This window comes from Taurulus bubalis (assembly GCF_910589615.1).
Source record: "Taurulus bubalis genome assembly, chromosome: 4".
Taxonomy (NCBI): Eukaryota; Metazoa; Chordata; class Actinopteri; order Perciformes; family Cottidae; genus Taurulus; species Taurulus bubalis.
Window position 1 is genome coordinate 21174308 of NC_136592.1, and position 18039 is coordinate 21192346.

At 42.8% G+C, this 18039-nt stretch overlaps 1 protein-coding gene across 1 annotated transcript in view; it reads right to left on the reverse strand.

The window, feature by feature from the left end:
• Window positions 1-3919: 3919 nt before the first annotated feature.
• Window positions 3920-18039, reverse strand: part of igdcc4 (immunoglobulin superfamily, DCC subclass, member 4) — a gene marked incomplete at both ends in the record, with an annotated part of 84803 nt that continues 70683 nt past the window's right edge. Inside the window, 16 exons of the mRNA XM_079216619.1 lie at window positions 3920-4453; window positions 5373-5501; window positions 5619-5850; window positions 6034-6136; window positions 8835-8969; window positions 9101-9271; window positions 10457-10584; window positions 11581-11776; window positions 11919-12020; window positions 12521-12733; window positions 13182-13349; window positions 13620-13757; window positions 14066-14230; window positions 14322-14729; window positions 15477-15629; window positions 16572-16706. Coding sequence (XP_079072745.1) covers window positions 3920-4453; window positions 5373-5501; window positions 5619-5850; window positions 6034-6136; window positions 8835-8969; window positions 9101-9271; window positions 10457-10584; window positions 11581-11776; window positions 11919-12020; window positions 12521-12733; window positions 13182-13349; window positions 13620-13757; window positions 14066-14230; window positions 14322-14729; window positions 15477-15629; window positions 16572-16706 — 3110 coding nt within the window. The remainder of the gene's footprint in view (window positions 4454-5372; window positions 5502-5618; window positions 5851-6033; window positions 6137-8834; window positions 8970-9100; window positions 9272-10456; window positions 10585-11580; window positions 11777-11918; window positions 12021-12520; window positions 12734-13181; window positions 13350-13619; window positions 13758-14065; window positions 14231-14321; window positions 14730-15476; window positions 15630-16571; window positions 16707-18039) is intronic.

The window sequence follows — 18039 nt, forward strand, 5'->3', positions numbered from 1 at the left end:
GAACAGAGTCTGGAATCTTAGCACTTATCATGGCTGACCTGGACTGAGAGCGGTATGTTCAAGGTATCAAACTGGAATGCTTTTGAGAATAGTATGCTTATTTCTGGCTTTTAAGGATGATGAGAAAGCATCAATACAGAATAGTGTCAGTAAAGAGCCTGGATCAAAAATATACACATACAAACATAGTTTTGGTGGTTTGCTTTAGCTTACTGCATATAAAGCGCAGATGATCATCGAACCTCAGGGCGGAAAGCTGCGACTGCATTGCTTTTTTTACATTTAAATAGTCGCCCCAAATCAATGATGTCACAGCAGATATTTTTCTTTAACAGCTGATAGAAACCTGCTTTGGCATCACTAATTTGAATGGGGCCCCAAGAAAAACATGGTTGCCACTTAAGAAAAGATGAGTTGAGTGGTACAGCAGCAATTTGCCGCCATAGTTGAACTTTCTGTTGAATTGCTTGTTTGCCAAATAGCACAGTAGTGTCAGTTCCATACTCTTTTTTTTGTGCGAATGTTCTTGAATTCGGATTCTACAAACCACACTCATCTACAAAACATCTTGCAATTAATGTTTGACCCAGGTTTGCTAAAAACACATTCACTTCTGTCCCTATATGACTGCTACTGCAGCAAAAAAAACAAACATGTTCATCTTGTTGTGAAGGTAAGTATATACATGGCAAGAATACAAAAATAATTCTCTTTGAGGTACCAACCATGCATTTTGTTAAGAAAATCAAGAACGATACGAGTTTTACAAAAAACACAATTATGTTGGTGAGAAACATGTCCAGGTCGTCTCTTGCCTGTCATGAGGGACCGTTTACATTTTTGTTGCTGATGTGATTGAGTTGAGCTGGTGAGAGTTTGACACTTGACCGGACATGGGTAGAAACATGGGCAGTATGGAAGGAGTCTATTCATTCCCTTTTCACTGCTGGATGACATAAAAGCCACCTGAGAAAAGATGAGACATCATGTACAACAGGGCCGGACTCAATGCTCTGCTTTATTCTGTCAATCTTTGAAGTGAATATTATTGTTATTAACTGATCCCAACCGTGGCAAATTTGTCATTATCCAAACGTATGACATTATTTCATCTACATTTTTTAATCACTCTTTCATAGTAACCACTCATCCTTTCGTTACGCCAAAAGTGAAATGACTTAAAGTATAGTATTAGCATCTTAAAAACATTCATGTTTTGATTTGAAGCACCGAGTGGAACCAGCTTGTAACTAACTCACAAACTCCTTTTTTCTCACGAGGAAACACAAGCCAATCATCGCCTCTTCAGGCAAAGAAAAACTGCTGTAATTGAACACTTCTTACACCTACAGGCAATGAGAATTACGCGGCAGTCACAACACAAAATGGCATTAATTTTGTCCAGACAAAATAGTTGGAGCGAGAAGCTTGGTGACTGTGTGAATACTCGCAGGGATAGTTGTAGCTGAAGCTTTCGAGCTAAACATTAACAGCAGCTGGCCTGGCTAGGCTTGCGCTGGTCAGTCTCAATATCTCACGGAACTTTCTCTACATTTTACCTCTACTGTTAACTTTTTAATCTTTTAATTTTTTATTTCGTTCAATAAAGTTATTCGACAGGGGAAATAAAGGTCTCTGAACTAACAAGCGTGCTAACAGTCAGTTAGCGACTGAGCAAAGCTACCAAGCTAACAGGAAAACAAGGTCACAGTTTATTTAAATGATGTATTTTTACCATCAAATCGTATCTACTGCAAACCACTTTTGTGAAACAGTTTTCATTTATGGGAGTTTTAATTTAAAAGTAAATCATGGAAAAAACCTAATAAACAACAATCCACGATTTTAGTCTCTCAAGCCCTCCAAAGGTCAGCATTGTCATGTACCAAAGTTGAATTCTACATTATCACTGCTCTACATGCTGGTGTGACCAGGCATTTCAAGTTTTGTCTTTATTGTTGCTGTTTTTTGTGTGTACTTTTTTTCTTCTTTGATGTTTCATAAAACATTCAACATAAACACACTTCAACAGAGCCTGTAAAAAAAGAAAAGTAGCAACAACACTCATTGCTTGCAGGAGGCTTACTTTACTTGCCCATAGAAGGCGCTAGTTGTACTGGAACATTAGGTCCAAAACTGGAACTGTGTGACATCTACTGGACTTAGTTTCAGGTGCTTCGTATCAAAGACATTGGGTGTTTAGGTTTTCTGTAGGGATTTAACAGTAACATAATACTGCAACACAATCTTTCAGAGATCTGCAAGGAAGCCGCAATGCACTAAAGCAACAGCAATTCCTTTGATATAACACAAAGGAACCAAAGTACCAAAGGCTGTAAAATCAAAGTTAAGAACATATTTCAGAAGGTGCTAGTTACATAAAACTAATAAAACCACACTGGAAACCGTCCTGAAAAGAAATGAGGTAGTGTTGTTGATAAGGAGTAGGGATGTACCAATTCCCCGTTTACACTGCAAAAAACAATACTGAAACACTCAGCTATTCGTCAATTATGGTCAGCAATCTGATCGAATACTTAAATAAACGGTTAAGCGGTTTGGGGGTCAATGTAAAAAAAAAAAAAAAAAAAAAAAAGTGGACCACATTTTTTTTATTTTTTTCATCAAACCCCTTTCCTATCTGATACATGCAGAAATGTATCAGTGTAAGTTGATTTCTGGTACTGTAGCAAGAGCATAGTAATGTGGAAATGTTCTCATACAACTGGAATCAGATACACTTGATTAGTCAAGTTGAGTTACTCTTGAATTAAAAACATGGCTCGCTTTTAACAAAGGGAAATTATTACACAGAGTTTTAAATGGAAACTAATGGCACATTATCACATCCTTAATTAGGAGTCAAATTTAGAAGAGTGGTCTACGGATGCATTGTTATAACATCTTCTCTCGTTCTCCCACCAACATAATTAAACCAGTACCAACATGAACATGTAAATACTTTGATTCCAAAATTAGATATACACCATCTGAAATATAGCAAAACACATGTTTTACTTTTCAACTGAGTGTCCCTGGTCAAGAAAAACAATACCACCATGTGGATATATGGCATTTTGAAAAATAATACTTAATGTGTATACTCCATTTCTTTTTACATTTTGAGTGTTTTTTCCTTCGGTTTTTACCGGTGTTTTGTACTGAATAGACTCATCCATAGAAATATACAGAGGTCATAAACGCACCTACAATAATTAGGCACCTGAGACCCCCACACTCCAGTCAGGGAATGTGTGTGTACATGTGTGTTCATAAATGAGTTAAGATTTGTGTGTGTGTGTGTGTGTGTGCGTGTGTGTGTGTGGACCCTGAGACAGCAGGAGGTTGGAGAGAGACACAGGTGTTCTGCACTCTCAGAGTGTGCAGATTTTCTTTAAGGCCTATTCCTCAGTGCCACGTTAAAAGTAGCCTCCACGCGACAATTCCAAGGGAAATCTATCGAACCTGCGTTTCCGATCCTCCCATCCATGATGGTGGCCTGTCTCACTCACTCACAGAACATTACAGTAGGATCTCTCATAGAACAAAGCCACGTGCGACACAGTGGGAATAGCCTCCTTCAATCCACTTCCATCTGCTTTGTTAATTTAAATCTTTCTTTTCTTTCCTAAAGACAGGAAAAAAAAATAAGAAAAATATGGCTGCATTTCTAGAGAATGCATTACCATACACAGTACTCTACCACAAAAAAATATAGTGAATATGTATACTGTACATAACCACCTATGAAACAATGGATTCAAAGACCGTATAAAAACTTTCCACGGAAGAGAAAGGAATCCAATAATGAGGTGCATAAAACCAATCCCTAGGGATTCTACCTCGGTACGTAAAAGAAAGAAAACCAGTCTGCTGTCTGTGTTTGTGTTAAGGGTTGCTGCTGCCCTACATGCAGGGGCTACGGGCACAGGTAACTGTGTGCCGCTGAGGTAGAGTGGACAAGGCCGGAGCTGACGAAGGGGGCAGAGGACATCCTACCAGAGATGGCCTTCCCTGGTACCGAAGGGCAGTGTCCGGAGTCCCCGTTCTCCAGATGTTCTGACTTCAGCACAGAACATACGTTTTTGGGGGCGTGGAAGCCATTGGTTAGCCCCATGTCCTTCTCTGGCTGTATGTCTGCGCTCAGCTGGTCTCCCGTGCCTTGTAGCCCCCCGTTGTGATTAGCAACCAACTTTATCAAGGGAAGACTCATGGGGCTTTGGGCCTGTGATAGTTTTTCGAAAATGTTCTCTTCTCTTGTTGGGCTTGGCAGACTCAAATGGGTATATCTGTCCTCTGATAATGAGGGTCCCCTGGTGGTGTTAGAATCCTTCTCCCTTCCGCTGCCCTTCTCTTCTTTCTCCCTTCCTGGGTCTGACAGCTCTGAGTGAACAATAACTTCTGCCTCCACCTGGTTACTGCACACGGAGGTACAGAGATGCTCTTCTATGTCCTGCAACACAATAATATCACTTTTACTTTAGGTTGTTCTATTAGTTGATATACTCAGGTCACTCATACATTTAATGTTTTCTGATTACAGTGTATGATGACATTTTGCATAAATATCAGCAACAATCACAATGGACTGTTCGCTAAACCCCTCCACCGAACAATGGTAGACCAATCATAGTTTACCAACTGCAACTGGCCTGTCAAGATTTGGATTTTTCCACATATCAAAGGTAAGTGGTGTATAAGTTTCCCCTCTCAAAAACAAAGAGGAAAAGTGTATGTAATGGATTAAACTGTGTACTACGTATTACTGCCAGGGCCAAGGAGCACATTAGAATTACTATTATGTTGAAAAAAGCCCCAGTCATGACTAGCACATCCAATGTGTTGTTGTTTCTCAATACGTGGAAGATGGTATGTTAACAGAGTTCAGGGTAAGGTTAGCAGTTCAATCCTGCTCTTTATTGAATTTGGGGACGATACCATAGCATTGCTAACTGAGAGCATTATATTTGCTAACCCTTTACATCTTAAGCCTCTATCTTCAGCACAACATAATATATGAAGCCATCAAGTGCATATTTAGGAACCCTGTATATACATTTTGTTTGAACCAGTCAGCTAGAAAATAGCCAAATTGTTTTTGTTAACCTACTACTGAAATCAAGGAGCTCCTGTTTAAAAACATTGACATACATTTCAAGTGGTAAATCTGCCCCAATGACCCTCATTGAATACTGCATATGTGCTGTGCAAGAACAGAATGTTGACAGCCACAGCAACAGTAAATTAAGCGGGTGGTTTAGCAAACAGTCAATTACATTTTTCATTAAATTTGTGGTACAGCTAAAAATGCTTGTCAGAGACAGGTTGACAAATAAAATAGGTTTTTCATAGAATTTAGTTAATTCATTTACCGTGCCATTATCAGTAATTAGTATGTTGAGAGCTCCATTAATGAGTGCTGGAGAGTCTTCTGTTATGATGTCTCTGTATCTAGTGATTCTGTTGGCCCAGTCATGACTCACAGAGCCATTCCAAGCAGCCTGTAAAACAGTGGATGCACCAAATTACAACTATTATCCCTCTATCAACACATGAACAAAAATAACAGAGTATCCAAGGCCCATCTGGAGTAGAGCTTCCCCCTTGCAGGTTTTGACCTTGGGATCAGGTGCAGGGGCATCTTCCCCTTTCCCCGGATTAGCACTTGCCATCAGGCTCTGCTCCTCTGGGGCATCTTCTGGCAGCTGACCAGACCCGTGGATGCCTGAGGGCATCAGTGTCTCCAGCTCGTGGCTATCGCTGCACTCTGGCACGTTGGAGGAAACGGGGCAGCCTCCTCGCCTGTACTGAGGGGTCACAGCTGTGGACTCCAGGCCCCCCAACACCTCCCTATTTGGATGAGAGGGATAGTAGGAGCTGGGTCGAAAGGTCTGAACGTTAATACAATTGCCTGGGTTATTTTAGCTGGCTTTTAGTTATTAACACAACAGTTGTTGGAAGTAAGTAAAACATTACACACATTAAAATGTGCATAGGTTCTGTACGAGTGCTGACACTGTAGAGTAACCATACCTTGATTTGCCATTACGAAAGCTCAAACACATGCAGAGGAGGATGCATATCAGTCCTAGGCACACACCAACTATGATGCCCGTCACTGCATGGATGTCCAGCTCTGTTCAAACATCACACACCACGGAAGAGGAGAAAAACACTGTTAGAATGAATGTAAACAATCCAGAAAGTTCTCACATGGAAGAAATACATGCCATTTTGAGTTTCATATGTGATCTGTTGCCAGCAGCTATTATTTGGCTAATATCTCTCCATCTTAAAAAGTACTCAGATACAATGTATTTCTAGTTTGAAATACTATTTGGCTCAGGCCTGATGTTATGAGACCGCGTATTGAGACTTTCATAGAAGACAAAGTTACAATAATGAAGAGATATGAGGCGACATTCAACGAGGGACAGCAGACCTTCATTGATATTCATTTATGCTAGGTATCTTTGGCAGTCTGGACATAGAGAGGAGAGGAAACAGATGGTGGGAGCTCTCAACCACCCACCAGCCACTTTACTCCCATTCACACTGGCAACACTATTACAGCCTATGTGAACACAATAAACCTGTTAGTCTGTCTTATTAAGGATTTGGGTTCAACAAAAATGCATTTTCACTGCTTATTGCATCAGGAATGTGTAACGTTCAGATATTCCAGCACAATTATTACTGATTATTATTATTGATGAACTGTTTGTAAATAAAATGAGTTTGACAGGCTCATGTTGGATAATAGTTCACAGATTAGTTCTGTATTTATGTTTAAAGACAAAAGGACTATTTAATAATTAAAAGTAAAGCTAAAATGCTCCCTGAAGGAATTAAAAAGTGTATAATGAGATTGCATGCTTAAACACAGTGACATGAAAGAAAAGAAAGTGCTTTTCACAGCAATTCTGTGAGGCACACAGAGCAGTAATTCAAAGATCTCCCCTGGGGGTGGCTGATGAGGCCGCCCCTTTGATCCCTACACTTCTTCTCACAATGCACCAGAATAGGAGAAGCAAAAAATAACAGTGTCCTGCCGAGCTACACTTTCTCCGCTGGCAGGGACAAATTACCCACTTTGCAGTAATAGAAAAGTGTGTATGCCTGTGCATGGGTATGGAAGTGAAAGTGTGTGTGACTGCATGTTGAGGCTTGTGTCTGCTTATGGAAGCAAAAATGCTGGTAAGCATCTTAGAATAGTTAATGCAGTGGTTCCCAAAGTGGGGGTCGCGACCCCTAGGGGGGGCGCGGTGGTACTACAGGGGGTCGCGGCTTCATCACCAACCCACACACACAGACGCACACATACACCGGTAAAACAATATAAAATAACCGACGTGACATGCACTGTGTTCCAACCACGCCACCAGAGCGGCTCATGTCAGACCGACTGTGGCAAAAGCAGCGAGAGCGAGAGCGCGAGCGCGCGCCCGAGCGAGAGAGCGCGAACGAGCGAGGGAGAGAGAGAGTGAGGGAGCGCGAACGAGAGAGAGACACACAGCGACACAGAGCGAGAAAGATACGGAGCGACAGAGAAAGATAAAGATAAGAGAAGGAAGTATGTACAAAGATGGACAGATTTGTGACTGGTCTAAAGCGCAAATCCGAGGGAACTTCTGTTACAGTCGCAACAGGCGACGCGACCACCTCGACAACGCCTCAAACTAAGATAAAGGCAAGGAAATATAGCGAGACATATCTGTCTCTGGGCTTCACAAGCACTATTGTCGGTCAGGATGACAGACCCCAGTGCGTTTTGTGTCTTAAAATACTGGCGGCAGAGAGCATATATGTTCCTATATCATCAAAGGGGGTCTTGACAGAAAAAGTTTGGTAACCACTGAGTTAATGCAACATACGGCCAGACCAGAAAGTACCAATATTATCAACAGAAGGTGAAAAGGCCTGTCCTGTCTTGCAATACCACTTGTACCTCAAAAGGCGATAGTGAGTCACTGTCGTGTCCAGTCTGGCCACAGTCCATTGTAAGAGGACGAAGACGTAAAGCTGCCATAAGGGCTTGTCAATCACGATCATCAATTGAAGGTACAGGGACTGTGTGCGCGTGTTGATAGTTTGTTTATTGGATTGAATTCAAAGTGGCAGACAAGAGATGGTGACTTGTGTTTAAGCAGCCAATGGGAGGCTCCTTAACCGAAGGAGAGCGGGCACGGCTCCAGGAGATGGACGGACCCTAAGTTAGCACTTAGTTAGCAGGCCGCAGACTGGGGGTCCGTCTCCCAGTGCACACTTTCCTCCTGTCTGGCTGGTCTCCTGGCCGCGGGGAGGATAAAACGAAGGGGCAGGTTGTTTTCTTGATTCTGCCACTTTGGATTGAATCCAACAATCAAAACATACACATATTGACCAGCCCTCAGGTTAGTTGCACAAACACAAAGATGGGTCAGGGAAAATACAGACCGACACCACACTTGAAGATCATAAAAAAAAAGATAAAAATAAATATCTATAGACGAAAAATCTAAAATAACAATTAACAATTATGTTGTCATCAATCAATTGTGTGGCATCAACTTAATGAATTTAAAGATATTACTTAAGAGGGATACAGATATGCCTCTCCCCCTCAGAAAGTGACAAGTCCATTTCTAACAAAGGATTTTGCATCCCTAAACCCGCTTGATGCTGAGACTGCTTCTTTCTTTCCATTTACAAATGTAACCTCTCTTTACTGAACTACTGCTACAACTTCTATTACGACAACCTTAACTATGGCTACCATTGCTCTTAAAATTACCATCACTGTTTTTCTTATTATTAAGGTCACCTATACATAACATGAACTTTTTGGCACATACCATATTTCTGAAGGGGTGTGTGAACATCCTTTACAGGTGAAAAAGGCCCTGGCCCCACCTCAGTTGACGCTCCCAGCTTAAAAAAGTAACGGGTGTCACTGGACAAACCTTGGACCTCCACACTGGTAATGCTCCCTGAGAGAGACAGATAGGAAAACATTGTCAAGGCCCATCGTAAATCACAGTTTCACACAATGTTATTGAGTATTAAACAGGATTATGAAAATAAAGGGCTCAAGATTTGTATCATGCCAGCCAACACCTACCATCCTGAGAGAGGTTTTCCCACAAGTACTCAGGCTGACTGATGTTGCCACTGAACAAGATCCTGTAGCTCATGATGATACCGTTCGGCTCCAGCGGAGGGCGCCAGCTTGCCACCACAGACGAGGAGTCCAGAGCACTCAGCTGCAGCTCCTCAGGAGGTGTGGAGGGCCCTGAAGGAGAGAGGAGGACTAGGTCAGTAATTAGAGCCCAGCAATGAGGCCTCATGTGTATTGTCTTGGTGGGGGATTTGACATGTTGTGTGACAACCATCTGGGTCCTTGTGTCCGCGCCACCTGGGTACAAGAGAGAGGGGACGAGCAGGGCAGTGGGGGAGTGGGCTGGGGCTCAGGTGATGATACATGGCCTTGGAGAGCATAACGGAGTGACTGGTGGTAATAATGTCATTAAAAGCAGCCCACTCTACACTCTCCACCCTTACTTGGCTTACAGGCAGAGCTGCTGGCCAATATGAGAGTATCTACTACACCAGGGTATTTCATTACAGCCACTTATCAGCCATCAATGCCAACCACAAATTCCCATGTCCACTGGCCACAGGCCAGCCAGCACACTAATCCACACATGAGTGAGCGCACACTCACTTGGCCGCAAATGAGGCTTCAGAAAGCAAAAATGCAACACCTTTACCTTGCTAGCTAGCTGGAAACAATGGTTGAAATAATGAAATCAAACTCAAGTGCAGCTAATCAGACAAAAAACCTGAAAGCATTAATGTGCACTTAAAGAACAATATGAAATTAATTATTTATAGGGAACATAAGGTCATATTTTAGCAGACACAATAAAAAAAAAACATAGGTGTGATATATTTCAAGACCAACTAAGTATAAACAGGTCTCAAATAACTGTAATTTGAGTTAATGTTAAGTTAATTTAAAAGGACTAAGCCACTGACCTTTAACCCCTTACTTTTATATTCAAACAGAAAATGCTCAGTGTCCCACACATTTACACGTCGACACATGTAGTACTGTTGCTGTCTAGTAGAACTTCTGTTTTATTGGCTTGGTGTAGTTCCCCTTAAGTTGCTTAGAATGGCACTGCAAAATTGTGAGAATGTTTTACATGGCAAGTGAGTGAAGAAAAGACTTAAAGTCCCCACAAAGAAAATCCCTGCACCTATTCAAAAATAACTTTATTTATACAGAACCCTTCTAAAAACCAACACAAAGTAAACACAATAAATACAAAATCTAGTATATAACTATATCAAGCATGTTTTAAAGGCCATAAAATACCACAGGAAGACCTGTTGGTTGATTGTTGGGTCTTCATGAACTAAAACGGAAGGCAAACTGAAATGACTGACTGATAGGAGCACAGCAGAGACTCACGGTCAGACAAGGTAGACTCCTCCACTGTGCCGCTGAAGGGTCCCACCACGTCCACTCCATTCGACTGCACCGCCAGCTTATAGCGGGTGAAGGGCCTCAATGCCCCAAGTAGTATCTCCTGAGCAGAGCTGCAACACACAACAGCACGGGAGAGTCCTGAGTATGTGGTGTATGGTCGGTATTCTGGGCTGACAGAAAACAATAATTTACTTTGTTCAATTTAGTCTGGTTAGTTTGTACAGCCTGTTGGACCACGCTAGGCTTCAATATACATTACCTTAATATTTACTTTTATTACATGCATTCTACTTCATTTATCATTTAAAACAATCATTTACTGTATTATATTTGCAATCATTGATGCACCTCTGTAACCAAAGAACTCCATATCCTTGAATATTGAATAAATATGACATAACAAAGATGAAGATAGGAGGAATACAGGTATATTTCTTAACATAGAGTAATAGTACCAATTTAGACATAGGGGATTAAATAAATCCAAGGGCAAAATGATGTGCTTCATTTTGATTACTGTTTGAATGAGGAGTTACTCAAAGCAACCTGAAAGATAACAGAGCTCTACCAAGACAAATGTGTTGGTTTGTTTGGTGTTGTAAATAAATAAATAAATGATGCAAAGAAATGCAGAGGCTAAGGTGCTCTTAAATATGGAAACATTTCTCATAAAAGAAACTCCCTTCTGGCTCTTTCAGCAGGAAAGGTAAGCTAAAAGCCATTATTTAGTCAAGCAATGTATTGGCTTCGAACGCAAGCTGATTTTGACCTGACAAAAAAAGGAATGTGCAACTAATTAAGGGCAGTTCCTTAGGCATGCTACTTTTTAGTGACCAGTTTGTAGAAATATCACGCTACTTGCTAAGGTGTTTCTTTCTTCACCGTTCAGGTTTGTATTATTACTGAAGATGGGTTCAAACAGAAATATTGTTGAAATCGGATTTGCAATATAGAAATGAATAAATAGGAAGTTATACAGGAAATAGTTTTAATTGCTCAAATGTTGAACATAAACTATGGAGATAAGTTTTGAGACATCCAGGGTCATTCCCCCTTTAAAATCACAGGCAATAGTTCAGTTTTTGTTGTTCAAAGTGGTTTCTGACCAGGTGTAATAGGAGACCAGGGAGGCGTTGGTGGTTCCCGCTGGGCTGCAGCGCACTGTGTAGTTGATGATGCGTACGTTGCTGAACCGCGGTTTCTCCCAGCGCAGCAAGATGGAGGTGGAGCTGTTGGCCATGGCTTGAATGCTGCTTGGGGGCAATGGAGGGGGGCGCATGGGCGGCAACAACGACGATGACGCTTTAACACACACATACACATTATTTGCCTTGATACAATTTGTCTTTTTTATTATCCCATAAAAGTGATGGAGGGAGGGAATACCTTTTTCTTTTTTCACAAGACGCTCAACAGTACACACATGCAGTCAAATAAATCTTACCTCGGTCATGGGTCTTGTCTGTCCTTCCCTTCCACACAGCAGCTGCTCCATCTATCTGCTTGTTGAGGGCCCAAACTCTCACCTCGTACTGCTGATCAGGGACTGACACACACACACACACACACACACACACAGCAAACACAGCAAAAGAGAGTGAAAACAGAAACATTTATTTTAGATGTTACAAAGACAAGTCATTTAAATATTGGAATTAGGCTCAATATGTAATCTAAATGCAGTCAATCCGTTTTTGGTAAAATATGCTGTACATATAATGTAACACTAATGACAATGAAGCTACTAAATGCTTTTGAATTAAACGTTGCATTAATAAATACTTTTCATTAGAGACGTGAAAGCAACTTTAAATGAAATTCTACACTGTCTGGAAAGGTCAACGGTAAAAAAGTATTTACCTCGGTCAGAGTTGTACAAGGTTCTCCAAAAGTGTGCAAAAAGAGCTGACTAGTTTTTATCAAACTATTTTTTCTACAGCAAAGTAGCCATCATTTGATTTTTGATTTAGTCGAAAGTAGTTGAATGCAAAGTTAGCAAAATGACCATGAAAATATGAATGCAGAATACACTGCAGAGGAACTTACCCAGCCCGGTGAGGAGATGGTACCTGGCCTTCTTACGCAGCCTGATGGTGTGTGTCTGTGTTATCTTTTCTCCACTGTCTGATTCATCAGCCTCCACCTCTCGACAGGAGAGCTTGTAACCAGAAACCAGTGTGTGATTTGGCGAGGGATGCCATGTCACATTGAGTATGTCCACTCTGGCTCTGACTTTCAGATCAGTGGGAGCGAAGATCACTGAAATAGTTTGAAGAAAAAGAAATTACTACTAAAAACAATATCCACGAGACTTTCACGCTATACTTTGACCTGTTGCTTGTGGAAAATCCACATAGCATTGCTAAGAGCCGATATGTCACATTTCACATGTATGGTAAGCAATTGACAATAACTCTAGAAAATCTACTGATGCTTATCAAGCAAATGTAGACTTTGTCTCTTCATAATGTGACTTTCACACTTCACCTTTCATTATATGACTGTTGTAAATGGTCACTTACAAGCAGAACATTATAATCTCAATAAAGTGTTTCACAGTGAGAATGATGTTGCCTGTTGAGATTAAAACTCTCAAAAAGGACATGTCATTCCGAAAAATATACTACAAAACCAGTGGGAATTCTGCATAAAACAAAACAGGAATTTTAGGAATGAACAATGAAACCAGTTCTGGTGTCTTCCTTACCCATGCTGTGGTTGGCTAATGTTTGGTGCTGGGCCCACTCAGAGGGAACCCCAAAGCCAATGCCTGTCCCAGCTGCTATCCTCAGTCGGTACTCCTGGTTGGGCTGCAGCTCTCTTAGTGTGAACTGAGTCTCACTACCCCTTACTTCCACAGAGAACACAGTGTCCACTGTGGGAACACATAACACACTTCAAATATGTTGTCTCGAAAGGACAATCTGTTTTGAAAACGGTTCCGTGGTTTCTGAGCATCTGCATCTTAATCCAATCTGAACTATTATCAGAAACAGAACAGAACCATACAACATTAGTAAAGTAGGCTGCCAATATGTTTCCTTTTCTATGAATAACTGAGTAAATCTCCTGAATTATACTCTGTGAGTCAATAAATTGTGCTGTCACTGGCAGGTCAATTTGATGTCCTGCAGGGGTTACTCACCCTGATCCAGAGTGCTATACTCAATGCGGTAGCGGGTAACAGCCCCTCGACTGTGCTGCGAGGACAATGGATGCCACATCAGTCTGATGTCTGTGGAGGACGTGCTGACTATAGACAGCTGAGGAGGTGCACTTGGTACTGAAGGAGGGAATAGAAGGACATACTGAACTGTTGGATAACTCACATTCACGGCATATCCTATAGATCTGCACAGTTACTGGATGCCTGTAAGACTGCTGATTTCACAAGACATTTTAGACTGGTGTGTAGTGTTAGACCAGTCTTACAACTTGTGTTGTAATTGTCTGGTACCGATGATTCATAAACTCGCAATAATCCGGAGGAGTTACAATGTTGGCATGATATGATTTTTGCTCTGTGAGACTGTAAAGCATCCAGGGCTGTCCTGATTCTACCAGTGTGAGTTTATGAGTTTGATTACGCACCATCCTCCAGCATCTCTACAGTAACAGGCAGGGATGGGCGACTGGCACCCATGGGAGAGTAAGCCACCACAAAGAATGTGTAAGCAGTATGGGGGAGAAGCTCTTTGACATGATATTCTGTGGTGTCGTTGTTCATCGCAAACTGGTACTCCTCGTTATCCGAGCCTGAAATGAATGAAAACGTTCAAATAAAAAATGTCAGTAAATGTGGACATGCTTACTGTACTGCCACACACACACACAAATAGAGACACACCTGCGGCGCGTTGGCAGTGTACAGAGTAGCCGATGATTTGGTCCGAGTTGTACTCAGGTTTCTCCCAGATGAGCAGGGCAGTTGTGCTGGAGGGCGTGGCAGACAGGTAGCGAGGAGGGCTTGGCAGACCTTCCCTCACAATGACCGTCAGCTTGGCAGTGGCACAGGCCGTGCCAAGCCCGTTGTCGGCTATGCACTGGTAGTAGCCCTCATCCTCCAGTGCCAGCTGGTTGATGAGCAGGACTCCGGGGCTTTGATACTTCACTCGTCTAAATGACTTGATGGGCTGACCATCCTTCAGCCAGTGCAAGACGGGAGGAGGCTCTCCAGAGCTGTTGCATACAAACCTGGCTGTGTTTCCCCTGGAGAGGGACACTGTCTCCGGGGGCTGGAGGATCACTGGAGGGGCTGTTGGAAGCAGGAAACAAATCCAGGGGGATTTACAGGGAGCACGGATTATGTGCACTATAATATGAAAGGGACACCCCACAGATATTGTGTCGGGAGCAATGCTCTTCAAAAACTTGCTTTTCTAGGCTTGTGTTGTGTTTCCACTGACGAAAATGGCATCCCTAAATATGTGTGTGCAGAGGATGTTACAGATAAGGATAATTACAGTGTGCATCTCACAGTGTTTTGGCTGACTGATTTTCAGCGGGAGGCCACTCAAGGCTGCAGCTGCAGCAGGGAGGATATGGATAGTGGGGATCCTTCAGACCTGCTATCAAGAATGTCCGCGTAGAGAGTTTTTGTTGGATACTACTGCCGATGACACGCCCAAGACTGAGAAATGTGTGTGACCATGCAAGACATTGTTCCTCATAACTGGGAAATACGTGTGCTGGAGACTTTTATTCCGAGGATTGTATTTTTCTACCTAGAAGTAAGAATATTTGCGAGTTTATTTTATTTATTTAGCCAAAGTAGAAAACTTGCAGATTAAACTCAATGCATCCTGGTAGGTACAGCAGGCACCGCTCCGCAGTCAATATAGCACACAGTGTTTTTTTAATTTCTTCTGTGGCATGAGCACTGATTGGACATCCAACATAAAAAGGTGGCACATTTTCTGTTTAAGGGTAAGCTGGTGACAGAGACTAGGCTCAGAAATGTCTAATTTGTCAAAATATATACAGAACAAAACATATCTCCTACCAGGCACATGTAACTCAGCAGCAGCATTGATAAATTCTCTTGTTTTGGGCTTGTTGGCCCTGCAGACATAGACGCCGGCATGGTGACGCCTTGTTACCCTAATCACCAGGTTTGTTGCGAGGACGACCACATCCGTAGAAATGGGCTTTCCATCTGAACAAAGAAGAATGCAACAAAGAACAACAGGAGAGTGTCAAATCATACAGAAGAAAGGAATTGGTCCTGATAAAAGTGAAGATAATTTCTCAGGCTTTCAGTTGCCTGAGAAACAGCACAAAAGAGAGGCAGCAGAGGTAATCACACAGGTTGGCCAACAGATGGCTCTGTGACCTTTTAGTCTGGGTTGACTGAGGTGTCTGTGTTGGTCCATCACTATTCACCATATAGATCACTATTTAGTTTGCCCGCCATTTTGTGCAGTTGTTGGATGCTTTACATAGAATGATCCCCTACAAGGTGAATTATCGTACTATGCCACATCAAAAAAAATAGTGACTGAGCACAAGCTATACCTTTTTCATTGCACATGACCACCTGCAATATTGTACTGCAGTTTTTGATACAATGTATAATTCCCTGAAGAGTGAAATGTTAAATGCTAATGTGGGAAGAATTTTAGATGCAGCACTAGATGTTGATAAATCACGAGCCAAAGGAATTCCAATAGTTCCACATACTATACTTAATGTTTTAATACTTTATTACCACTAAAACGGTGTGTGTGTGTGTGTGTGTGTGTGTGTGTGTGTGTGTGTGTGTGTGAGTGAGTGAGTGAGTGAGTGAGAGAGAGAAAGCTGCAGAGTGAATTAATTAACGTGACAAATCATCTTATGTAAAGCATGACTCAATGCACAATAGAACAACAGAGGACGAGTTGGGAGGAGACAGCTCTCATCAGTAAAACAACAACTTTAGAGCCAGAGGCACGCAAAGCTGATCCTGACTTATATTTGCTCTTTCTGTGTGAGAGACAGATAGATAGTGCGACACGGATAATGAATGTAAGTGCACAGACGCAGTAAAAAAAAAAAAAAAGAAAAAACACACAAGACAGGATGAGAACCACGAAAAGAAAAGAGCATTTGCGAGCGTTACCTTGTCTGCTCCAGGACACTAGTGGCTTCGGCTGGCCTTGTGCCATACACTCCATCACAGCGGGACGGCCGAGCACGACTGTTGCATTCTGAGGGGGTGAAACAATGGCAACTCCATTCAGGGCTTCGGTAGAGCCTATAAGAAAAAAAAGAAGTGTATACTTTGGTATTGTGGACAGTGAAATATTTAATTGATTTTGGGATAGATGCTGGAAAGTTGCCCGTTTGAATCTTTCGGCTGTATGAGAGATGGTATCAGCCTGGTTCTGAACGGCGTCCTACATCTGCTTTTTTTCTCAGTAATTCAAATACTTCATTCCTCACCAATGATGTGAAACAAAATGGCAATTCAATCTGATTATATGGCTTTGGTAGTGTCCCATCTTTGACCAATTACCGTGACACGTGTAAATTGCCAATATGAAATACTCCAAGAAATCGTTTCCACCTTTATGTTAGAGGGTGTGTGGTGTTGAGGACCCAAATGCACGGACGCAGCAGTTCAAGTTCCAAGGGCGGACTTTATTGCGACAAAACAAAACACAACGAATAGACTAACTAATACCAACGATAATGTCCAGCGAACACAGGAGATCCACCTCCCCTGCTCCAGCGTCGGGAGGGCAACTCAACCGCTCTTGTAAAGGAAGCTCTTGAAGCACGCCGGACGGATTCCGCTCCAGAGTCGGGAGGGCAACTCAACCGCTCTTGTAGTCAATGCTCTTGAAGCACGCCAGACTGATTCCGCTCCAGAGTCGGGAGGGCAACTCAACCGCTCTTGTGATCCACTCACCTGAAGAAGCAAACCAGACTGGAACTGGAACAATCCGACAAATGAGCCAGGTACGCAGTGGTCCCTAAATCACCTGCCGGTGATCAAGGCAATGCACAACAGCTGGGATGAAGGAGGGGGGCGTGGCAGTGGGCGGAAACCGGGGGTGGAGACTTACGAGCAGACAGGGAATCCAACAGTACCCCCCACCCCCCCGCCCCCCTAACGGGAGCCTCTTGGCGAACCACCGGATCTACCAGGGTTCTGTCGATGGTAGTCTCTAATGAGCCCCGGATCAAGAATCCGAGAACGGGGCACGCCGTCAATTCGCCGATCTCCTGTTCTGTTCTGCTGTGCGAAGTAGAGCGGCCCGAGTCTCTCTCCACACGCGCCTACAACGACGGCCATTGCTTTGGACCGAAGGTACGGCAACCTCAACCTCCTGGCTGGGGAAAAGGGGAGGCTGAAAACCCAAAGAGGCCTCAAATGGGGACAGCTCGGTGGCAGTAGGTGTGGGAATTGTGGGCGTACTCGACCCACGGAAGGTGACGGCTCCATGACGAGGGATTGGTGGCGGTCACACACCTGAGGATGGCCTCGAGCTCCTGGTTCATCCTCTCAGTCTGGCCATTAGTCTGTGGGTGGAATCCTGAGGAGAGGCTGGCCGTGGCGCCGAAGGTGTGACAGAAGGCCTTCC